We start from the raw sequence: 25,896 nt of genomic DNA, 5'->3' as shown, positions 1-25,896 counted from the left end.
AGCATCTGTCCTCAACCTGGCTCTCGGCATGGCATCCTACATTCATCTATTCACACATATTTGGCCACTGCCACATGGGCTGAGAGGTCAGGTCTGGTCTCCAACCTCCACACTCCAGTCCTCAGAAGACTGGTAGATGAAGTCACCACTCACTGGAGGTTGCTATCATTGGGAACACCCAATGGTGTCTCTGGACTGTGTAAAGCCACCCTACACCTCTCCATCTGAACTTTCCTTATGCACTCCCTGACACCACTGCCGCCGCCGCCACCATCACTACTGCTGCTGCCACCACCGCCGCCGCCGCCACCACCACCACCACCACCACCACCACCACCACCACCATCACCACCTCCCTAGTCAGCGCAGCAACTGACTGAAGACCCTCAGTCCTACTCTGGGCAATGAATCCACTTGCCAGACAAATTTGCCTCCTTCTTCTGCCTCTCCTGGAAAACGGAGGGAGATGGGGTGGGGGTGAAGGCGGGAGCGGGGGTAGGGGGCGGAGGAGTGTCATGCTTCATGGTGTCTAACATCTAAAAATGTCAAGAACGTCCTGCCAAAGTACTGCCATCTTTTGGCCAAGCTATGAATTTACAGTGCAGATTGATAGATAGTGCTGCTAGTAAATTCAGCCAAGCTGCAAGCATACAGCATCAACCATGCCTTGGTGCTGCTAGTGTGCAGATGGGCCACCAGACATAAAAGCAGAAGTACAGGACCCTAATGACAGAGTCTGTGAATGTGGCACCCAATTCCTGTCAACTGTAGTTTCAGCCACTTGACGTAAAGGCTGAAGAACAGGACCCCAAGTTAGTTAGTTACATGTTACATTGATCAATCTCACAATAACCGTTATGATGCAGAACGTGTCAAGTGCATAAGAAATGCACACATAAATGAAGGCTTCTTAAAAAAACACTTACAATTTTTATTACCTACCCCATTCCTCTAAATGGCACAAAATTCATCTGTGGTATAGAAGGAGTTGTCAAGGAGATATGATTTCAAGTTATTTTTAAAACTGTTACTGCTGTCTGCCAGGCATTTTATTTCAGCTGGTAATTTATCAAAAAGTTTTACAGCAGCATATTTTACGCCATTCTGTGCCAAAGATAGGTTAAGCAGAGGATAGTGTAAGTCTTTCTTTCTTCTGGTGTTATAATAATGAATGTCACTGGTTTTTTTAACTGGTCCATGCTGTTGGGAAAGAATTTCATTATTGAGTAAATGTACTGTGAGGCTGTTGTAAGAATTCATAACCTTTTAAAGAGATGCCTACAAGATGTGCAACTATGAGCCCCACACATTATTCTAACCACTTTCTTTTGAGCAATGAATACTTTTTGTGTTGAGTTACCCCTAAATATTATTCCGTATGACATCAGCGAGTGGAAGTATGCAAAGTATGTTAGCTTGCTAATTTCCATATCCTCAAAAACAGAACTTATTCTGATTACAAAAATTGTTGAACCTAGTCGCTTTACGAGATCCAAAATATGAATTTTCCAATTAAGATACTCATCTATATGTACACCCAAAAACTTAGTATGCTCCACCCAGGCTACTGACATCTGTTGATGTGTTGTTGAAGGAACTGTACTCCTTGAAGTAGAAAATTTGATATATTTTGTGTTTTTTCAAAGTTCAGAACAAGCCCATTCACAGAAAACCAATCAATAACTTTTCCAAAGACATTATTTGTATCATTTTCTATTGGAGTTTCTTTCACTGAATTAATAATGATGCTTTTATCACCAGCAGACAGTATCAGTTTAGCTTCTTGTTTCAGATAAGAAGGGAGGTCATTCACATATATCAGGAACAGAGGGAGACCCATGATAAAACACTGTGGAACACCTAGCGTAATTTCACCCCAGTTACATACTCACTGGTCATACCGGACTCGAGAGTCCATTACCGTAGCAACGTATTTTCGCCATCTGTCCCTGTCTTGTGCTGTTTCCTTCTATTCCCCTTCAATACCTAGGCTCCTCAAATCAGCCTTCACATTGTCCTCCCATCTACAACTCGGTCTCCCCACAGGACGTTTTCCCTCTAGGCACCCTACCAGCACTCTGCAAGCTGCCCTGCCCTCATTCATTCAAGCTACATGGCTTGTGTCTGTGTATGTGCGGATGGATATGTGTGTGTGTGTGTGTGTGTGTGTGTGTGTGTGTGTGTGTGTGTGTGTGTGTGTGTGTGTGTGTGCGCGCGAGTGTATACCCGTCCTTTTTTCCCCCAAGGTAAGTCTTTCCGCTCTCGGGATTGGAATGACTCCTTACCCTCTCCCTTAAAACCCACATCCTTTCATCTTTCCCTCTCCTTCCCTCTATCCTGACAAAGCAACCGTTGGTTGCAAAAGCTTGAATTTTGTGTGTATGTTTGTGTTTGTTTGTGTGTCTATCGACCTGCCAGCACTTTCATTTGGTAAGTCACATCGTCTTTGTTTTTAGATATATTTTTCCCAAGTGGAATGTTTCCCTCTATTATAGTCTAATCTTTAAATTCCTAGACAATATCCGTGATGAAAGTAATCTTTCCAGTGAGAAGTAGCACGCATTTCCCGCCCGTAATCTCTTCTTCAGTTCGGATTCAATCTCATTTCTCGAAGTGATGTCCACGCCTAGATTTGTTCACTTTTTCAAACTGCATGTCTCCAACTCTTAACATTTCCTGATCTACTGCTGTTGGCATTCTAGTAGTAACCAGGTATTTAGTTTTGTCTTCACTTATCCTTAGACCTACATCTTCACTAGCCTTGATTAATGCATTCGCATTTGCTGTTACCGATTCTTTCTTATCGCTAATGATGTTTAGATCATCTGCATATCCTAATATCTTAATATTTCCATTTAACTCCACACCCTCTAAATTATCTGCTGCCATTCGTACAATATATTCTAGGACTACGTTAAAAAGTAGCGGAGACAGGGCATCTCCCTGCTTAAGTCCATTCTTTATTACAAATTCTTCTGACTCCAATTTTCCCACGTGTACTCTACCTTTTGTGTTTTTCAAACTCGCTTCAATAAGTCTAACAAACTTCTTTGGTATTCCAAGTTCCAAAAGAATTCTGTACAATTTTGATTGCAATACTGAATCATATGCTTTTGTAAAATCTATGAAAAGATTATGAACTGGTTTATTGTATTCCCATTTCTTTTCCAAAATTTGATGCAGGGTGAATATTTGGTCTATAGTTGATCTGTTCCTCCGAAAGCCGGCTTGGTAATCCCCCACAATTTCATCTACATATGGTGTAAGCCTGCTTAGCAGAATATTCAAGAAAAATTTGGAACATACTGGTAATAGCAATATCCCTCTATAATTACTACAATCCATTTTGTCGCCTTTCTTAAAAATTGGGATCAGAATCGACTCCTGCCTCTCTTCAGGTACTATCTCTGAGTTCCATACTTTAGTTATCACTTTGTGAACTACTTCCACCAATTTCTGTCCCCCATTTTTAACTAATTCTGCAGTTATGCAATCTGATCCTGGTGCTTTATGGTTTTTCAATTTGTTGATTGCATCTCTTACTTCCTTTAACGTTGGCTCAGGAATCTGGGGTTCTGCTGTATGTATGCCTGCTCATTTCCTGCTTCCTGGTGTACATTTAATAGATGCTCAAAACACGCCCTCCATTTACTTAATAATAGCACTGGAGTCTGTCAGTATTCCCCAGCATCCCCTCAAAGTGCATTTGTCCTAGCCTTGAAGCCCTTCCTATACCCATTTATGTCTAGGTAAAGTTCCCTAATGTTTTTTGTTTTACTGTTTGTTTCCATTTTTGTAATTTGATTGTTCAAATAATCCCTCTTCTTTGCCCATAGCCTACGACCAACTTCCCTTCTCAAGTTCAAGAACTCCTCTCATTCTATCCCAATCTAATCGCGCTTTTCTCCTTGCCTCTACCAATTTCTTGCATTCCTCATCAAACCACGGTTTCCTCCATTTCTTCTTAATTGTACCTATTGTGACCTTCGCTGCCTCTTTGATATTATTCCTCACAGTGATCCACTGTTTATTTACATCCTCGTCTTGTTCTTCGTGTGTGCTGAGAGCATCAAACCTATTTGAAATTTCTATCATGTACCTTCTTCTAAAGTTTTCATCATTTAGCTTGTCAGTGTCGAACCTAACAAGTTCTGAATTGTGAAACCTTGATGTTGCTGTAGATAGCCGTTGATGAACTTTGGCAACTACAAGAAAATGATCAGAATCGGAGTCTGTTCCCCTGAAAGTCCTAACATTTTCTATACTAGTGTGCCATCTCCGATCTACAAGAACATGATCAATTTGGTTTCGGGTGTGTCCATCCGGAGAGACCCTAGTTGCTTTATGAATGTCCTTCCTCTTGAAATATGTGCTCTCAACAATCATGTCTTTTGAAACAGCAAAATTAACCACCCTTATGCCATTATCATTCGAAATGTTATGCAAACTTTCTTTCCCAATTGTAGGCCGGAATGCTTCCTCCTTCCCTATCTTCGCATTAAAATCACCTATGATTAATTTTGTATCATACGAGGAGAACTTATCCCACAGTTGATCTAGTTCTTCATAAAAGCCGTCTTTAACAACCTCTTCAGTGTCCTCAGTTGATGCGTGTACATTAATTACTACGTCTATTCCACCTGCAGTTACATGAAGTGGAAAACTTCCTTAAATCACTTAAACCATATAAAGGAACTTTTGCTTCCTGTTCTGTAGGTACAACTTAAACCACTCATACAATGTTCCATTTATACCATAGAATTGTAATTTCTGTAACATAATGTCATGGTTCACACAATCAAATGCTTTGGATAAGAAAATTATTAGTGGTGACATTTTACTATTTAAAGACTCTATTATGTGGGCAGTGACATTGTATATTGCTGTCTCAGTGGAACAGCATTTTTGAAATCCAAACTGTGATTTACTAAGTATCCCATTACTGCTGAGATTGCTAACCACTCGAGTACATCACTTTCTTGACAATTTTTGAAAATGCTGTGAGCATGGATCCTGGTTGGTAATTATTGACATCTGTGGTGTCCCCTTTTTTGTAGAGAGGCTTGACAATGGCATATTTTAACTGGTCTGGGAAAATGCGTTGAGTTAGTGATGCATTACAGATGTGACTCAGAACATCAGCTGTAACTGCTCCACATTTTCTTAACACCTTGTTACAGATGTCATGTACTCCAACAGAACATTTATTTTTCAAAGATTTCATGATTTTCCTAATTTCACAAGAGGTTGTTGGATGAAAACAAACCTGACTAGGATTTCTAAAAACTGACTCTTCCATGTACTACCTGCCTTTTTCTTTTGAACTATTCTCACCAATTTTTTCACCTACACTTAAGAAATGGTTGTTAAATACATTAGTTACTTGTGTACTGTTGGTTTGGATGGTCTCCTTCTCTTGAATAGTGACACTACCTACCCCAGTGGTTACTTTCCTGACTCTCTACTAACAACATTCCATACTTATTTGATTTTATTGTCTAATTTGTTAATTTCATCTCTAACATACATATTTTTTTTAATTTTCTGACAACTTTTCTCGGTATGTTACAATAATTTTAATAGTGTAAAATTACTTCTGGGTCTTTAGTAATTCTTGCTGCCTTAAACAATTTTCTTTTCCTTTCTAAATTCACTTTAATACCTGCAGTGATCCAAGGTTTTCAAAGAAACAGTTTGGTGTTACACTTGGTCATTTTTGGGGGGCAACAGTGTTCAAAAAGAGATATAAATTTATCAAGAAATATGTTGCATTTATCATTGGCATTTGACTAATGATATACATCTCCCCAATTAACATTTCTTAAACTTTCTCTGAAGTGCTCTATAGATATCAGGTTGACCAGCCTTACACTTTTACTTAATGGTTTCTGAACTGTAAGCACTGCTAAGTTTGGTAAGTTAATCAGTTGTGCATCATGGTCTGATAATCCATTTATCACATGGAAGGCATGTGTTAGTTTTACATCCTCTTGCTGCACAGATACATTATCTGTTAGAGTGCTACTGTCTTGATCTATACATGTAGGGAAATTGATTACTGGTTCTAAGTTATATGTCATTAACAACACTTCTAGTTCACTTTTCCCATCAGAATTGCTTGCAAAGTTTACATTGAAATCACCGCGGATTAATAACTTCTTCTTTTCGTCTGACAGACTGCATAATATGGAGTCAAACTTTTTTATGACTAGCTCCCAATCTCCTAATGGGGACCTGTACACTGTTGCTAATATCAACACTGTATTATCTAGCTGTAGTTCACATGCACAAACTTCAAAGTGCTGATCGACACAAAATTTGCTTACTTCTACAGTTTTGTACTTATACCTTTGTTTTGTGTAAATGGCAACTCCTCCTTTATCCATGCTAGATCTGCAAGTGTAAGATGCTAAATTATACCCATTTATGCTGAAACTTTTCATCCTCAGAGTTGTGGTGTTTAGACAGACAAAATATAGAAAACTCATTCTTATTTTTGAAATCATCTAAACACACTAACAGCTCATCTACTTTTTTCTTTATTCCCCTGTTATTTTGATGAAGTAAAGTGATACTACCCTTAGCTTTATCCCTATTTACTGTACATGAAGCTTCTTTTATTATATTTTTCTTGATTATTTTCTGTCTGGACTTTGGCTTTAATCTAAAAAACCTGTCTGCCTGGTCCCATTAACCAGAGGGATCATCCCTTGTGTGACTGTGGCTCCCCTTACATTACCTGCTAATAGACAAGCTAACTTATCTTTCCCCTTCCTATTTAGGTGCAGGCCATGTGTAGTGTATCCCCACCTACCAATAGCATCAACTGGAACAACACTCATCTGAGACTTGTCAGAGTTTGCGAGTGCAGCGCCCAGTTCCTGCCGACTGTAGTTTCATCACACTGTTTGTCCAATCCTGGTAATCCAGCAGGATTTTGATGCAGAGGAATCGGATGTGTTCCCAACCATTGCAAATTCACTGAACCCGCATATAAAACAAACACACACACACACACACACACACACACACACACACACACACCCTGCTGCAAATATATATTGTGACAGTGGTGTGAATTTATATTGTGACAGAGCTATGATTTTGGAGATTGCCTGAGCAACAGGTTGGATAGTGTCATCAGAAGTCACATGTGCAACAGGATATGTTCTGTGCATACAGTGGTTGCCCGAGCAACAGACTGTACACATTGATGTCAATGGTTGCTCTCGCAATGGGCCATGTATATGTCCAGTGACTTCGGCGGTAGCCAAGTGAGAGACTATATACGGACTATGTACAGTGTTTTGAGTAGTCACATATATGACAGGTTATGATCAGTGCGTATAGTGGTCATCTGAGAGACAGATTGTGAGCAGTGATGTTAGTGGTAGCTCCCATGACAGACCATGTATAGTGTTTTAGATGTTGCCCCCGCAATGGATTGTGTTTTGTGACTTTGTGATCATTTTCTTGTAAACAAACAGTGCTTTTAATAAATATTAATGCTCTGAGAAATTTTTATACGCTATAACTAGTCTATTTTACTCCATAAGCAAAATACTCCAAAAGTGAAACTTCCTGGCACATCAAAACTGTGTGCCAGACCAAGAGTCAAACTTGGGACCTTTGCCTTTCATGGACGAGTGCTCTACTGAGCTACCCAAGCATGACTGATGACCCATCCCCACAACTCTAATTCTGCCAGTACCTCTTCTCCTACCTTCCAAACTTCACAGAAGCTCTCCTGCGAACCTTTCAGAACCAGTACTCCTGGAGGAAAGGATACTGCAGAGACATGGCTTAGCCATAGCCTGGCGGATGTTTCCAGAATGAATGTAGGAGACGAGGTACTGGCAGAATTAGAACTGTGAGGACAGGGGTCGTATGTCTTGCTCATGTAGCTCAGTCAGTAGAGCACTTGTCTGCGAAAGGCAAAGGTACCGTGTTTGAGTCTCGCTCCAGCACACGGTTCAGATCTGCAAGGAAGTTTCATATCAGTGCACACTCCGCTGCAGAGTTAAAATTTCATTCTGGAAATACTTAACACCACAAAGACTTATATTATGCCATTTCAAACCAGTGAAGGTGACCAGCTAGCACCAGGAGCAGACATAAACAGTCACATACTGATTGAAGCACAATATATAAAATTCCTTGCATTCTAGCTGGATGAGTTTAAATGGAGTCGACAAAAAGTAAAGAGTCATGACTGAGCCAATAACACTATTCACAACCAAAGTGGTTTATTATCTGATTCTACCATGAAGCTCAGAGCAGATGTCCTTTTAACCAGTACTTGTGCAAAAAGACAAATTAATCAAGACGCTCTGTTCAGCATGTTCTCTTCTTAGAACAATCTCTCACTGTGTTGACCTGAAGACAGCAGTGTTGGCCTATTCTGGACATTTGTATTCCTTGTTGTCTTGTGGAATTATCTTCTGGAGTAGTGCCACTACAGTAATTTAAGTGTTTATTCAGCACAAGAAAGCAGGTTGAATATTTTGACAAGGACATAACTACACTTCTCCCAGAAGCGTTTTTAAGTCTCTTGGAATTCTTAAATTCACTTCCCAATATGTTTACTCTTTAATGGTTTTTGTTGCAGACAAGAAGAACCAGTTTCAGCTGAACTGCGAACTGCAAAATGACAATACAAGGCACATTAAAATTGTGTTCATGTCATCTTGTCTAAGAGTCCAAACAGCAAAGGCATTCCTCAAGTTCCCATCTTGCATAAAGCATGAAATTGGAAATCCCAACCACTTCAAAATAAAATTAAAAATGTACTTCATTACTCACTCTTTCTACAAATTACCTGAATATCTACATTCAAAGATTTATAAGTTGTAGCAAGTAACAGTCTACACTGTAAACCTGCATGACAAGTAGTAACAATGTAAAAGGGCTTTGTAAATACAGACATATGCAACTGATTCCTTTGAGAAATATCAATGTAATCAAAGTAAGTATTAAGCTAGCACTATGAGATAAACAGCAATTATTTAATCCTCAATTGGGTGCACCTATGTATAAAGTGTGTCAACCACAAATAACATTGTCTTATACCATTCCGTTGCTGTTTTACAATTGTGAGTCCATAGCTATTCTTTCATTACTGCTTCAGCTATCACAGTTATAAATTGTGCTGTTGTATGTTCAAGTAAGCAGCAGTAACATAAAATAGACAGCAAGCTATGGTGAGAAAAAATTTACGATGTGTGCAAGAAAATTACCCAGATTCCCAGCTAGCAGCACAATCCCACACTGAGGCTGTTGTCTGCAAAATAATTAGCAAATGAATAAGCAGTTGGGTGGATCTGATGCAGCTGCACTGTTTAATGCTTTGAGTGGGTAATGACCCACTATGGGATAACACATGTTCGCAGCACCGGGGTGATAAAAAAATGGCTTTGAGCACTATGGGACTTAACATCTGAGGTCATCAGTCCCCTAGAACTTAGAACTACTTAAACCTAACTAACCGGAGGACATCACACACACCCATGCCTCAGGCGGGATTCGAACCTACGACCATAGCGGTCGCGCGGTTCCAGACTGAAAAAATTATCAATGATCATCATTTTATACTAGCACGCTAATTACTGATGTACTGGTGATCAGTCCATAGTGTTCCTCTATCATAATAAAGCAGTACTAATCCCATTACTCTTAACTACTATTAACTTTTGCTGTGTTCTAAGGTTATGCAAACGAATCATCATATGACCTGACAACAATCTGAATAAACTTTAACTCTTTAATTATTGTAGTCCTGAAATATCCCACAACCATAACCGGTTTATGAGGTAAATGGTGAGGTAAAATGGCCACCAAGATAAAAACTGATCAAAAACTAATAAAAAATTTCTTTCCTTTCATCAGCATCTGTTCACAACTTTCTGAGTACCCTTTAGCTCTTATAGAAATACAGATTTAAGGAGCAATTTAACATAACACTACCGAGTGCACGCAATGGAACAGTGTCATAATTCAGTTGTAACTCAGTGTACATATGTTAACTGAAAATTTCTCTCACCTCTGTAAAAGCATTGATGATAAAATAATCTCCTTTGGACCTTTTATGATACCATCCTTTTGATGCTAAAGGTACAACTTCAAATTTTCTGTAGGTCTGACTTTTGTAGTGATTAAATTCTTGTCGTTTGCAGGTAATAACAGCTTCCTGAAAAATTTTTAAATGAAAATGTTTTTATTTGGCTGTATGTATCATAGAATATGTCATACACACTCTATCAACCCATGAAGTAAAAATAAAAATTAAAAATAATTTTCAGACGTAGAGAGTAATGTGCTTAATAGACACTATTGGAAGGCATCAATATAAACATCACTCAAAGCCAGCAGACATTCTTGTTAGCTGACCTATAAATTCTTGTTAAAGTCAACAGTCTTTCATTATCTGGCCAGCCTGTTTTGTAAGAAGGATACCAAAAGTGGAGGAGTTTGTATTTTTCTTAAATCTAATGTTGAACACAAAAGAAAGTGTGAGGCAGAAGTGCTGAGTGTTGAATAGCATCTTGAAGCTTCTGGTGTTCAGTTGCATAGAGAGCTGTGTAACATAATAATTATAGCAGTATGTAGATCATCTTGTAATAAATTAAGAGTCTCTGCTGGACATTATGTTTACTAAAAAAGTCATTTTAATTGTCTTCAACAAGTTACCTCTTGTAAACAAGTAGAACAGGAAGTCCTATAGACAACACATTTTCAAATGTGAAACCTCAGACAGAAATTATTAACACTAATTTAGAACTGTCTGATCATAGTGCCATCATTCTCACAATTCCAGCTCTCCCTGTGAAAGGAAGAGATGTATTTCTTGCTTATAGAAGAAATTCTCTGCAGAAAGCTGCTAGTTTTGTAGGTAGTCTAATTAATGAATCCAGGTTAGAAGTGCTTCCACAGTCAGGTACTGACAATGCTTGTAATGTTCTCTCATAAGTGTTCATGATTAATTTTGAAACGTATTTTCCAAAGAAACTGACCAGAGCCCATTCAAATGGGATCATTAAATCTAGTACCTAGATTAAATCAGGCATTAAGATTTCCTGTAGGACTCTAAAAATACTCAGTAATCAAACGAGCAGTTGCACAGATTCACAATTTTTTACAACATATAAAGACTTACAACAAAATATATCGACAGATAATTGCACAGGCAAATTTGCTTAGAGATGATGGCATAGTAAGACAGTCAGACAACGAATCAAAATCTATGTGGGAAACCGTACAAAATAAGACAGGGAAGAGATATATCTAGCAGGAAATCACACTTACAAATGCTGACAACATCAATATTGGCAAAAAATACCAGTCAAATTACATAAATGATTACTTTATCAATACTTCCCAAACATTTATCAATGCTTCCCAAACATTAAATTTCACAAATCAGGATAAACTTATGAATTGTACATCAGCATACAGCATAACTTTAGCTCCAATTAGTGGACATGAAGTAGTAAGGGTGATTAAAAGTCTCAACTGTAAAATGTCAGCAGGTGTAGATGGAGTACCATTGTCACTCATAATTCTTTCTGCTTCACAAATTGCAAAGTCCTTCGTATACATTGCTAATTTATCACTCACTGAGAGTGTGTTCCCACACAGACTATAAATTTTGAAAGTGATACCTTTATTCAAGAATCAATAGGCATAAAGTTGAAAATTATTGACCTATATCTCACTGTTCAGCATTCTCTAAAGTATTTGAGAGGTTAATGGAATAACAAATCATCATGCACTTAAATTACCATGAAATCAACATAGCTTTCCAGCAGGTAGAAGTACAGAAACAGCTATAATGCATTACACTGTTGAAATAATTGGAAACCCAGATAACAACACTATTCTACGAGTTAATTTAGATCATTCTAAAGCTTGAAGTACTGTTAGTCATGAAACTCTTTTAGATAAGTTGGAAGCAATGGCAATAAGTGGAAAAATGAAAAATGGCTTCAATTTTATTTGCAAAATAGGTCACAGGTTGAGGAACTCATTTCAGCTCATCTTAATCATAAAGTCAGATTAGTATCTGGAGCAAAAAGAATTGAAATAGGTGTACCACAAGGTAGTGTGTTAGTCATGGCTCAGTATCAACAGGCTGACCCTTAGTGTGAACAAAACAAATTTTGTTCAGTCTGGGAAAATGAATCAAAAACAAGATTGTTAATTGGAATATCCTTGGCAGAAATGAATTAAAAAGGGTGCAGTGCACAAAAAAATTAGAAATGTATGTTGATAAAGACTTAAAACTGGAAAGACGATGTAGCAAAATTCTCCAAGAGACTCAGTTCTGCTTGTTTTGCTCTAAGAATCATTTCTTGAGTATACCCCTCAGAAGGCAATTGAATGGCTTACTCTGGTTACTTTAAGTACCTTGTAGATTAGGGAATTTTTTTTAGGGTAAAAGTAGTTGTCAGTTGAATAAAATTTTACATTACACAAAAGGACTATTCACATCCCATCACACAGATTTACAAAGGTGCACTGCAAATCCCTGTTTAAAAAGTTCTATTTGCTTATATAAACACAAATGTATATTTATGAGCTAATCTCAGAGACCTACAAACTACTAGCAATTATAGCTATAACACTCATAGCTGTGGATCCCTCGATGAAGAGCGAGCAAGAACAACTCACACTCAAAGACATAGAGCTGTTCTTCATAATGCACTGCCAACATATGTAAAGAGGGTGGAGAAGGAAACACCGATTAGAGTAGAGTTAAAATCATTTATTGTACACATGTGTTACTATAGTGTAAATGAATGTGTTGGCTTACAGAAACACAGGGTAATTCTAAAGATGGGCCTAATTTCAGCTGGCTATATTTCCTGGACTATATCCCGTATTCTGTCCATCACACCTGATTAACACACATGAAAATTTACAGATTTTCAATATGCCCTCCTCTGGCTGCAAGTGTAACATCTTGACACTAGCTGAATTTACACCACATGCAATAATGAACATCTTGAGTCACTGAGTTCATCACAGCTGTTGGAATTTAATTTTCACTACTACTGTCCCAGTTTCTTGTATAGAAAATTTAGTTCTGTCTAAATCAAATGACGGAAACTCCAAGTTGGAATATCCTTGGTTGACGGCAGGATAATTTTGATGAACAGAGAATGTGTTGTAAGGATAACTCCCATCTGCACAGTTTAGAAAAGATGGAGACAGAAATCTAGCCTCTCATGTCAAAGATAACAATCACTTGCTTGACCAACTCTCGACCACCCCCACCCCTTTACCATCTGGCTTCCAACATCCCTCATGTCCATTGCCTTGCTGCTATTGAACACTACCTCTCCCAAAGTCCTTTAGACTACAAACCCATTACCTCATTCCTCATACACCTTACTATCTTTATCCTAAAACACACTACTTCTCCTATGAAGAGACAATATACAAACGAATCTGTGGCACTGCAGCATGAGCAACTGCTTGGCACCCTCCTATGCCAACCAGTTTATTGGCCATCTAGAGGAAATCTTCCTAACCTCCCAAAATCCTAAACCCCTAGCCTGGTTCAGGTTCAATGATATCTTCATGATCTGGGCCAAGACACCCTATTCTCATTCCTTCACAAACTCAACATCTTCTCTTCCATTTGCTTCACAGGGTCCTCCTCAACTCGGGGTGCCATATTCCTGGACATTGACCAGCTCCTTTCTGAAGGCTCCACCCACACCTCTATCTTCATCAAATCAACCAACCACCAACAGTACCTGCATGTCAACAGCTGCCATCCCTTCCACACCAAAATATCCCTCCCATACAGACTGTCCAGCTGGGCTAGTATATCTGCACTGACAAGAACTTCCTTGCCCAGTATGCTGAAGGTCGCACAAAGAGTTTCACAGACAGACACTATCCACACACACACACACACACACACACACACACACACAAACTGAACTACATCCTTTATCAGGGCTTTGATTACCTATCGTAATGCCCTGAAATGAGGGACGTTGTACTCAAGATCCTTCCCACACCTCCTAAAGTGGTGCTCTGTCTTCCACCCAACCTCTACAACATCCTCGTCCAACCCCACGCCAGTACCAATCCCAGCCCCTTGCCACAGAGACCGTATGCATACACCTGTGGGAGACTTGGGTGCAAGACCTGGCCAATACACCCACCTAACACATCCTATTCAAGGCCTGTCACAGGCTTATCCTACCTGATCTGAGGCTGGGACACCTGTGAAAGCAACTATGTCATATAGGTATTAGCTCTGCTGTAATCATTGCACAGCTTTTTTTATATTGGTATGACTACCAACAATCTGCCTATCAGAATGAATAACCACTGCCAAACTGTGGCCAAGAGCAAAGTGTACCACTCTGTGGCACAACATGCAGCTGACCATAACATGCTATTTCACAACTTGGGCCATCTTGATCCTCATTCCATCAGCAGTTTCCTGAACTGTGCACATGTGACTTATCCTTACAATACATTCTTCATTCCCAAAATTATCCTGGCCTCAACCTATGATAACATAATGTCCCCACACCCTCCGCCCTACAGTTTCTACCCCTCCCGTCCTAACATCTCATCCCAATTCAGGCCCTATCACCCTCAATGTATGACACCCTCTGCTAATGCAGACACCCTTTTTTCGTCTTCCCTCTCCTCTCCTTTCCTGCTCCCCCCCCCCCCTCCTCCACCACCCTCTCCCACAGCCTTCCAATGCTCCGACAGGCAGCCTTGTAGCCCCTGGTCCCTCTCCGAGGCAGCACTCCTCTCTGCCCCCCACCCATATCCTGCATCCCTCCCCCCTACCTGTCCCAATCCCAATTGCTGCTATCATTCAAAGTAACAGTTGCAGTCTGGCATGCCAGAGATTAGCGGTCATGTGTTTTTGAGGTCGGTCTGCTTTTTTTTTGTGTGTGTGTGTGTGTGTGTGTGTGTGTGTGTGTGTGTTTTTTTCCTCTCTTTCCTGAAGAAGGCTTTTGCTGAAATCTCAGCATGTCACAATCTTTTTGTTTTGACTGTCTGCAACTCAATGTGTCTTTTTTAAAGTGAGTAGCAGTCTACCCTTTCCATAATTGTCAGTTCTGTCTAATGAATACGTACCATTGTTCAAAATCCATGTTCAACTGTAGGTCCACCTACTTCAGACCAAGGAGGTCAGTTCAGTGTTTGGAAGAAGGAAGGTCATACCACCTCTAACCAGGCCATCTCTAGCAGTGGTGTTCAAATCACCCTTCAGGCTGATGACAGCCTTTTCTTAACGAATGTCTTACTTTATTGATCACTAATAACATTGAAAATTTTCATATTTGCTTAAACATATACTACCTTTTCATATTTTGTTGGATATGATTCCAAATCCTGATGAAAAGCTTGCTTCTCCTTGGTTTTATAACGATGCCTTGCAGCAGCTGTCTGAAAAATAATCAGAATACAAAATCTATTTTAGAAGAAGTAACATTACAGGGGGGGAAAGTACAGATTTCCAAATTATTTTCAAACCATAAGCCACACAAATGATTAAGTCATTCTGGTATTAGATAAAACTATTACACTTATAAAATATGATTGTCAAACCACTGCACAATGTTACACTGGAAGTTACATCAAACCTAACGCCACAAAGTTTATACGAACATCCAGATGCGACGCAATCCTGCTTCCATCCAAACACCCCCAACAAACTGAAAGAATATTTGCATGACAAAACTTTTGAATCCGCAGAAATTTTGAATGTGCAGGTTGTCCATATACTTAAAGCTCAAGTTTCAAAACAGGTATAGAATGAGAACTACTTCTCAGAATGACATTAAATTTCAACAACATATTACTGACACGAGGGGAAAGAAATACACACCAACAAATGTGCGACATACTGCTGTTCCTCAGTTTGTGTACGAGATGCCCAACATGCCTGTCTCTGAGAAGGATCATGCGCTGCTCATAAAGTTCTTTAATGGTATGCAGGCAACTGCATGCTTACCGATATGTTACAAAACATCGCACATAAAAACTGGATTTTTCCAGTGCTTATACTTCAGGTACTATTGGTGACAAAAAGGTGGGCTACAGAAGGATTGTCTTAGTGTCACTATCCTACAGTACAGGGTCAAAGTATGAATATTAGTCTCCTGCTTAGGTAAATGGAGAAAATCAGTTAGTTCTTTTTCATTTGATGTGGTCTACAGTGGGTTTGATGGAACTTATGGAGGCACCATTAGTTCGTGGGCAGTTCCTCAGAAAACTAAAAAAAAGGGGTTTTTTTAATGTATTTTCGCTGTCACCATTGGATCAAACCCCATTTTCGGATTCCAAGATGGATATGCACAGCAAATGGCTGTAATTTTTATGATATATTCCTAAGATCTTGGTATCAAACAACCATGAAAATTTTCTAGATTTCTTTATGTTTCCTACATACACAGGTTCAAAGTTACTCTACTTATGCACATGAAATGTGGTGTGAGGCAGAAACGTAGTTCATTAAGTGACATAGTACGGGGAATTTGAGGTGGATTGTTTCTGGTATCAGCAGGGGTCTGCTGCAGTACTGAAGCAAAAGTAAAATGTTTGTGCCTGTAAAATTTAATTCAGGCATAAAATTAGTTTTGCATTACTTCAATTTCACATCAGCAAACTATAGAAATTTTACTGTCCCATCATGTTCTCTTCACATGAGTGACATGTCCTGCTGCGGCAGGGAAAACGATAGAACCACCAGAAAAATGCTCCTATTGGAACACAAAAAAGGGATATGCTCCTCTTTATTAAAAAACTGACTGAAAAGTGTTGAACCAACTGCCTTACTCTACCTTCCTCAGCACCTCTAGAAATTTTCATATAGATATGTACATGCGAACACATTCACACTTTTTTATGCTGAGAGAGGAGGAGACAATGGCAGTGGGAATGAGCCAGAGAAGTAATAAATAAAAGAACATAGTAGACAGTGGTTGTGGTATAGAAAAATCAAAGGAGACAACAGCAGCGCAAGAGAGAGGGACACAGCGACAGTGAAACATAATTGACTTCCAGAGAAAGGTGTTAGGAAATGAGTGGAGGAGGAAAAAGTGCCAGTGGGAGAGAATAAGGAGAAGGAGACTGCAAGTGGACAGTAGTGAGTGATAATGACAATGACATTAAGAAAAATATAGTGACAGTAAGAAGACACAGCAGCAGTGGGAAGGAACAAATGAGATTGTAGCAGTAAGAGAGAACAAGATGAAGACAGCGACAGTGAGAGAAAGCAGTAGTAGTAGGACAGAACGAAGGCAGCTGTGGCTGTGAGACCAAAGACAGTGACAGTTGGAGAGCCACAAAGGGATAATGACAATGAGTTGGGCCAAATAAGTGTGTGAGAATGAGCAATTGGGAGTAGGTGGGCATGACAGACTTACAGTGATGGACTAGTGGGTGTAAGCGAGTTACAGTTTTGACAGCTTGTAGGAGTCAGAGGTGAGCTGCATGTTAAAAAAAGAACAAATGTGTGTGCATGCCAATATTTTTAGGAAAAAAGGTGCTGAGGAATGTCAGAGACTTTCTTAATACAGAGGAGCATATTCACCTTTTTAGTGCTATGATAGGAGCATTTTTCCACTGTTAAACATATACTTGAAAAGAGATAAACACGATGTGAAGTTAAAAATTTCTTTGATTATATGCAGTATTAGTTACTAATGGTACAATTCTCCATACAGCCAACTTTTTTAACTGAGTCACATCACAATTGCAGTTACATTTTTTGGCCCTGTCAGATATGCAGCATGGAAAGACAAAGGTCACTTCCTTGTTAGGAATTGCATCAGCTATAACACAAAAACTAGAGTTATATATAAAAACAAAGATGAGGTGACTTACCGAACGAAAGCGCTGGCAGGTCGATAGACACACAAACAAACACAAACATACACACAAAATTCAAGCTTTCGCAACAAACTGTTGCCTCATCAGGAAAGAGTCATTGATAAATCCAAAGGAACTTTAGTTACCTCTATTGTTTCTTTATTGCTAGATCATTTTTTAATGAAGAAACGTTATTGCAGCTGGCATAAAAAAAGGGACTGTAGGCAACCACATGCAGACTGGGCTGCCAACCTATAGGGGTTAAGTAGGATTTGCAATTTTAAATGTTCATGTGGGCATTACTATGTGGTCCCCCTTATCAGGGTTGTTGCAGTTTAGCTAATGCTGACTATGAAGTAAGGAACCAAACATTGAAGAAATCAGATCTGTCTCTGACAGAAGTTATGAGACTACAAAACTGCCCACACTGCTCAGAGTTCGTTTCTGATGGGAAAAAACATCGCAGCAGTCAACTCTCTAGTACTGGTTACATGGGATGTCACACCACCTCTTGTGGGGTGCACACCTGCTCCACAGTTTGGATGACCTTGTAAGCAACCACATCTTTATCAGCAGCAGCACTGTTGCACAGCTGCACACAGTGTTTCCTTCACCACACAGGCAGCATATGCCCTCAGGAGCAGCAGAAAAAGGACATTGCACGAGGTATGTTAGATCAGTTTCAGTGCAGATACTCCCAAGATTTTACTGAAAGTGAGTTAAAAGCTTTCACAAAAAATCATTAACCATTGTGAAGTGGTAACTCAAGTGCAAAAACAATTCCTGCATGCATCACATTGTACCAATGATCTCACCAAGATTGAAGCAAAAAGGCTGAGCTGTGATATGGACTTTAGTATCATGCATGATTTCTCAGATGCACTTTCACCACTAATGCCAGAAGGCACTGTGCACCCAAGTTGCTATGTTGAAGTGTGTATGACTCTTATTGGTATATGGGAATTGCTGAGAAGGTGAATTGTGAAGGAGGAGATGTAACAGTAAGGTTTATGCATCCTAATGGGCCAAAGAAATTTGCTGCCTAGCTTTACTGAAAATAAGGGGTCATTTGTTAGAACACATTTGAGAGAACAAGGAAACATAACCGTAAATTCAGTATTGGAGGGGGAAATGGTTCAAATGGCTCTGAGCGCTATGGGACTTAACACCTCAGGTCATCAATTCCCTAGAACTTAGAACTACTTAAACCTAACTAACCTAAGGACATCACACACATCCATGCCCGAGGCAGGATTCGAACCAGCAACTGTAGCGGTCACGCGGTTCCAGACTGAAGCGCCTAGAACTGCTCAGCCACACAAGCCGGCTATTGGAGGGAAGCGTGTGAGTGTGTGTTTGTGTGTGTGTGTATGTGTGTGGCGAGAAGGGATCAGGTGGGAGGATTGTAGAGGGAAACCACGAGATGAATACGGTAAGCAAGTAGTCCCAGTAGTTATTAGGAGATGGAGGGACTTGCACAGGATAGAGTTATGCGAGAACTGCCTCAAACCATGACAGTGGTGGATTTTGTCCCTCCTAGTCATGGCCTTTCTTTTCTAGAGGCACCCCATTTCTGCTGCTTGCATCTGACTTTGTTTGCAGATCGAAGGGGAAGACAGACAAACAAATCTGTCTGAAAATAATTCATGATATAAAAATGACATGTTGCTTACAAGTTGTTATTAATCCCACAGACAAGCATAGTAAATACTGTTTTAGCTACTGATATTAAATGAGATTGATGGTCTGATACATTTAGTTCCTTAATGATATTTCATGAACTAAGTTTAATCGTTTCATTCCCACATCATTTGAATATCCTTTGCCGTTCATATATTATAAAATCATTCCATTGATCACAATTTAAGATCAGTACTTAGCCTATTTAAAGTTACAATAAACTATTCACATATATTCACAGTTTAATACTTTGTATAACATTCTGCTGCTTGTCTTGGTAGCTAAGTATCAGACCACAAATCCAAAGGTCTGGAGTTCAGTCCTCAGTAAGCCTTGTTTTTTATCCTGTCACCTTCCATTTCTTTCACCTCTGTCAATGATTTCAAAAAGTGAAAAATGCCATGTTACATTATGGTTTGGAGTCCACATTAAGATGTAAGCTCTCCTATAGCTAGCTGACTAAATTCACATGTTGGACAAAAGTAAGGGCACCTCAATGCAATGTTTAGACCAACATCTGGATTGAGAATAACTTTACCTTTTTTTTCAAACAGTGGAAAATCCAATGTAACAATATAATGAATAGTTTCTTAACTTTCTGTTATTCTTCCTGTGGTTTCAAATGGCTCTAAGCACTATGGGACTTAACATATGTGGTCATCAGTCCCCTGGACTTAGAACTACTTAAACATCACACACATCCATGCCCAAGGCAGGATTCAAACCTGCAACTGTAGCAGCTGCGTGGTTCTGGACTGAAGCACCTAGAACAGCGGCCGGCTCCCGTGGTTTAATACAGCACTTTGGTTTCAGTTACTTAAATGGAAGACATCATATAATATGATATTTTAATTCATGAAAGTTTATTAGACACCAGAAGTACATAATTTCTGATGGAGAAACTCAGCATAGAATTAGAGGACATGACTGAACTGAATAAATTTCTATCTCAAATTTAGTGCAAAATATTGTGGTATTTACCAATCGGTTAACTTTTTTGCCAGATAAAACTGGATAAATTCTCTTTCTAAAACTCAATATAAGCCCACATTTGTATACCCAGGAATTATTTTAGAAAAAATACCACTTGGTGGATCATTAACTGTTTTAGAAATTACACCTGTATCATAAACAGAGCACTAATTATACATTTTATGTCCAGGATGGTCAGAAACGGTCTGAAAAGCTTGTAAGAGGGTTCCACAATAGGTTGTGCAGAGAAAGAATTGCTAAGAATAAAAATTTGATGTGTTGCACTATTTACAAGTTACTTAGCATTGAGTCCACCAATCAGGTCACTGCACTGTGCAAATTCATGTGGCCCATCAGATAAAATCAGTGCCACTTCTTTTCATAGAGGAAGTGACAGTACAAAGATTGTTGAGCCTTTCGTTCAGGTTTGATTCTTACTACTGACCCAAGTCCAATTTTTGTATCTCTCTCTAGTGTGGTTTTAGGGAACCAAATGAAGGTCATGTTTGGAGATAGTGCCTCTGGTTTGAATTTGCATGCACAACTATTTGCAAAAAAGAACAACACTAAAAATAACAGATAGAAGACCACACATCAATGGTTCAATTTGGTTTAATAAACTATCAACTTCTCCAAGAACATATATAAGAAATTATTTTCAAACAAAACTGAAGTCTTTTCTGATACAAAAATGATTATATTCATTCAACAAATTTGAAGACACTGACTAACATGAACCAGTAGCATATCAGCTGTAAAGTATTAAATGCATAAAATAGATATACAATAGCTACAGTACATAATATATTTTGTAGGTGTAATTACAGTCATACTATTCCTTCTAAAGTTAGGAATAGGCACCACTGTGATGACTCCAGGCAAAAAAATGTAAAGAAATAAAATCATACAGATGACAGTTCATTAAAATGTGGAAAGTTTTGTTGGTTACAAAGTAAAATAAATGTAATCTTTCAACTCACACATGAAAACTAGGGAAGCTTAGCAAGATGTAAAGTAGTAATAATTATTTGCTAATTTGTCAAGTAGAATGGGACTGGTTTCATTCCTATTGTGAAATATGATCCGTAATACCCAAACCCATTTGTTAACAGTAACAAACTTACTTTCGTAATACCAACACTTCTCCTCGCCGGCAGGTAAACACGAGGTACATGCAAAAGTTCCTCGAAAACACTGGCAAATATGATTTGCCTCATACCTGCTGGGCAGTGAAAGTTTCGAAACAGCTTAACAATTCCCATAGATTTTCACATAAATCTCCCTAGCAAATAACATCAGTAAAAAACTGTCACGCTCTTCGTCTTCCATAACCCATAGTGTTAGTAGCTATGTGTTTATAAACAGAAATCAGTAAACACTAGCACAGATGTTAATTGTGTCAAAGTCATTCGTAAAGGTATAGACAAACCGCAACGCCTATAGAATGGCGCCACTAAATCGGATTAAATTAAAGTAAAATAAATATCTTTGGTGCCAATGATTCAGATGTCGGCAAACATTTTATCAGTAGTCATGCTACCTTGCGGCGATTTCCTGTTGATAAATGTAAATTGTTTTATACATATGCAATGATTTATTTTATTCTGAATAAAGTATTATTATTTTAACATTAATACTTACCATAGTTCTTGATCTAGCTATTGAAGGAAGGAGATTACTCTAAAAGCGCAAAAAATGATTGACAGTTTCACTAGTGTTCAAGGGGTGAGAACCAGCTACAATTATAAAAAATCTTTCTGATCATGTGCTGAGCCTTGCTATTTACAAAGTATTAAAAGAAAAAGTAATCCTTCCTGCCTCTTTATTCTTCCACACTATCATTGCCACAGACTGCATATATATATATATATATATATATATATATATATATATATATATATATATAATCTTGTGTTGCAGCTGTTTTCTCCTGCACGTATGGAAAATATATATCGGCTTTTGCAAGGACAATGGAAGAAATGGAGTTATTATTTATTCATATATTACTTATTCATTCATCTGTAGACGATTTCTATTGTGTACATGTAGTCAGAGACTCAATTAATATTTCCGACGACTGTGCCTTACCAAAATCAAAACAAGCCTCCAACAGACATAATGCAGTCTACACAAGAAAAAGAACTAGAGTCAGAAACAACTGATTCATAAGTGGAATAGTTATTTCTGAAGGAAAAAAATATGTGTGACAATCTGTGTGATAGCTGAAATCTGTTAACCCTTACTACACAAATCAATATCAATTTTAGAGCCTGCAGGCTCTCTAGACCCAACCCTCCAACTCCACAACATCAAGATCAATGACATGTGGTCAAAGTGTGAAAAGTCAAAGTGAAAGTGTGTCAGTGTCACTGTCCAAAAATGTACTTCACATGTGCAAACCTAATTCCACAGTGTTCTTTTTCTTGTGCCCAAATAAATCACTTCACTGGATTCTAATTTGGGAGGACAACAGTTCAAAACTGAGTCCAGCCATCCTGACTTAGGTTTTCCACGATTTCACTAAATCACTTCAGGGAGGTTACTGGATGGATTCTTTGAAAAAGCACTGCCAACTACCTCCATTATCCTTCCCTAATCCAATGAGACCAATCACCTCAGTGTTTGGTTCCCTCCCCCAAACCAACCAACCAACCAAGTAAATCAGGCAACAAAATGATCTGCCATAACACACTCTAATAATGTATATAACATGTGTCTCAATGTAACAATATAATGCACATAATGGCTTTTAAAAAATAAATGTGCTCTCTCTCTCTCTCTCTCTCTCTCTCTCTCTCTCTCTCTCTCTTTCCTCTCTCTCTCTGCCTCTCACTCTACAGCAACACTTCCTCTCTCTTTTCCCCCTCTCGGACTTTTGATACATCGCCCCATTCCTATAGCTAAAAGGTTATTCTCTTGTAACCCAATACATCATTATGCTCTATTGATATATGTGTAAATTTATTTTCATCATGCGCCTAAATGTACTGTGTTTCATCATCAGTTTAGTATTCATATTTATGTTTCAAGTTATATACCATTTGCCTCATTAAATTGACTGTCAGTTGGTTTCATCGATCTAAATGAGGTATATTTGGATCTTATTATTATTCAGATGTATGTTTTTGTCTTTCTATGCCATTATCGTGCCTCTAAATTTACATGTTTTCATATCCTTAATCCAATGCAGCTGTGCATTTTGTCTGGTCCTGCAGCATATAACAAATGTTACTATCATAGAAACAATCAAAACTGACAAACATGTGAAATATAAACACATAAAATTTCAGATTACATCAAACTAAAGTAATTCAGCTGGTTTCACAAAATTCATATACATCCTAAGCAAAAATCATTTGAAGGACAATAAAAAAAATAAAAATCTTCTTACTTAACAAAAGACATTATAAAACCACAAACAAAAAAAAAACAAGAAAAATTTCTGTTCCTTTAAAAATATAGTAGTACATTTCTTGTAAAAATCAGCAATTGTTAAAAATTTGTAAATAAATGATTATATGTGTTACAAAAGAACATCTTGTCAGAGAGAGTAAAAGTTCTTTATTATTAAATCTTTATTAAAATGATTTTGATCACTATTTTTATCTAATTAACTGGCTTACACTCAGTTTCTTTTATTGTATTCCTTTCTCACATCATTTTAATCAATGCTTTAACTTTTTCAGCTGTATTTATGGTTTTCTCCTAGCATTCTTTTTCTACTCAGAATCTTTGTGCATGAGAATTTAATTGTGGTTTATCTATCTATCATAAAGTTTAAACATTTGAAAATTTCGAACATCAGTTAAAAAACAAAAGACGAAATAATCTATTTATTTTCCGTTACAAAATGTGCATCTGGAATCAATCTCCCAGGGTGTTGACTACAAGGAGTTAGCTGCTGCGGAAGAGACAGACCAACAACTCGCGGAACTCTTTTGTGACAGTATATCTGGCTCACATCTGTGGCAAATACAGCCTGCTGATGAATGTTTGAGAGTTTGGTTGCGAACTATCATAGGGAAACCGAGACCTTTTGTAGTTCAGAAATTGCCACACCAATTATTTGACAGCATCCGTGGGCTGGTTCATCTGGGAAAAAATGCCAGTGTCAAACTGATGATGGATAGATTCGTGTGGTCCAATATAAAGAAGGAATACCGTAGTTGGGCAAAAACGTGCTTAGTCTGCCACAGGGCCCAAGATGTACGAGACGTGCATAAAGCGGTAGGAGACTTTCCACTTACGACGCAACATTTCACACATGTGCCCCTGGGCATCGTGGGACCTCTGTTGCCATCAGAAGGATACCGTTACTTCTGCACTGCAGTGGACCGCTTCACCAGATGGGAGGTAGCAATTCCATTATCGGACATTTCAGCGGAAACGGTGGCAAGGGTATTTCATTCGTTGTGTATCGCACGTTTCGACTACCCTATACATGTCACCACAGACCAGGAATGTCAATTCGAATTAACGCTGATCTCAGAATTGGCCAACCTCTGCGGTTTCCACCATCGTAATACCCTGGCTTACCACCCAACAAGCAATGGAATGGTGGAACGGAGGCACAGAAAGTTAAAAGCCGCGTTAATGCGCCAAGCGCAGTCTTTGTCATCGGCTTTGCCACTGATTTTGCTGGGCATTCGTACAACATTAACAGCAGGCTTAGAAGCATGCAGTGCAGAATTTATTTGCAGTGAACCTTTAAGACTGCCCACAGAATTCTTCGCTGATCAAACCAGGGCACGACAGACCGAATTGTCTTATGTACTGTAAATAGTGCCCAAGCATATGGCCAGACTTCACTCATCTGCTGACGCGAGACATGGGGCAGGAACTACGTTTGTGCACAAAGATCTATGGTCTTGTACAGATGTGATGCTTTGTACAGACGCTGTCAAGTCACTTCAGCAGCCCCAATATTCTGGGCCTTACATAGCTCTTCCCTGGGAGGAACATAACAAGCATGTAGATGAAAATGGGAACACCCAGGTGGTATCACTGGAATGGGTCAAACCTGCACATATGTTACTGACCAAAGAGAATGCACACGCCTAACATGAAGTCTCACCTCCCACACTACTGGACCCACACGACACAAGAGGAAGTACTAACATCACTGCCAGCACCGGAGTCTGAAGAAGTGCAAGTAATGCCTTCAGTACATGTGAGGCCTAGAAGTTGGGTGAAATATAAATACCCCTCTCTGGAGCTCAGCCCTACCAGAGGGGGCTGTGTTAGAGTCGCCAGAAGAACATCCGTGAATGCATGGTGAAATGCAGGATATTTCTGTGATGAGGAGCGCACAGACAATCTAGTTTACTCTTTGATTTTTATTAGTATTATTTGTATTGACTTAGATTTTTCATTTGACTGGCGTTTGAGCTT

At 38.8% G+C, this 25,896-nt stretch overlaps 1 protein-coding gene across 1 annotated transcript in view; it reads right to left on the bottom strand.

Annotated features, from left to right (window-relative positions):
• LOC124619514 (probable ATP-dependent RNA helicase DDX28) overlaps positions 1-21,900 on the bottom strand; it is a 90,081-nt gene extending 68,181 nt beyond the window's left edge. The window contains exons 1-3 of the mRNA XM_047145964.1: positions 21,630-21,900; positions 15,340-15,426; positions 10,040-10,186 (exon numbers count right to left, since the gene is read on the bottom strand). Of these exons, the coding sequence (XP_047001920.1) occupies positions 10,040-10,186; positions 15,340-15,426; positions 21,630-21,767 (372 nt within the window). The 5' untranslated portion in view covers positions 21,768-21,900. The remainder of the gene's footprint in view (positions 1-10,039; positions 10,187-15,339; positions 15,427-21,629) is intronic.
• Positions 21,901-25,896: the final 3,996 nt, after the last annotated feature.

Source organism: Schistocerca americana, chromosome 1 (assembly GCF_021461395.2).
Source record: "Schistocerca americana isolate TAMUIC-IGC-003095 chromosome 1, iqSchAmer2.1, whole genome shotgun sequence".
NCBI lineage: Eukaryota > Metazoa > Arthropoda > Insecta > Orthoptera > Acrididae > Schistocerca > Schistocerca americana.
The sequence above is the reverse complement of the archived record's forward strand: the minus strand, read 5'-3'. Positions and strand labels throughout refer to the sequence as shown.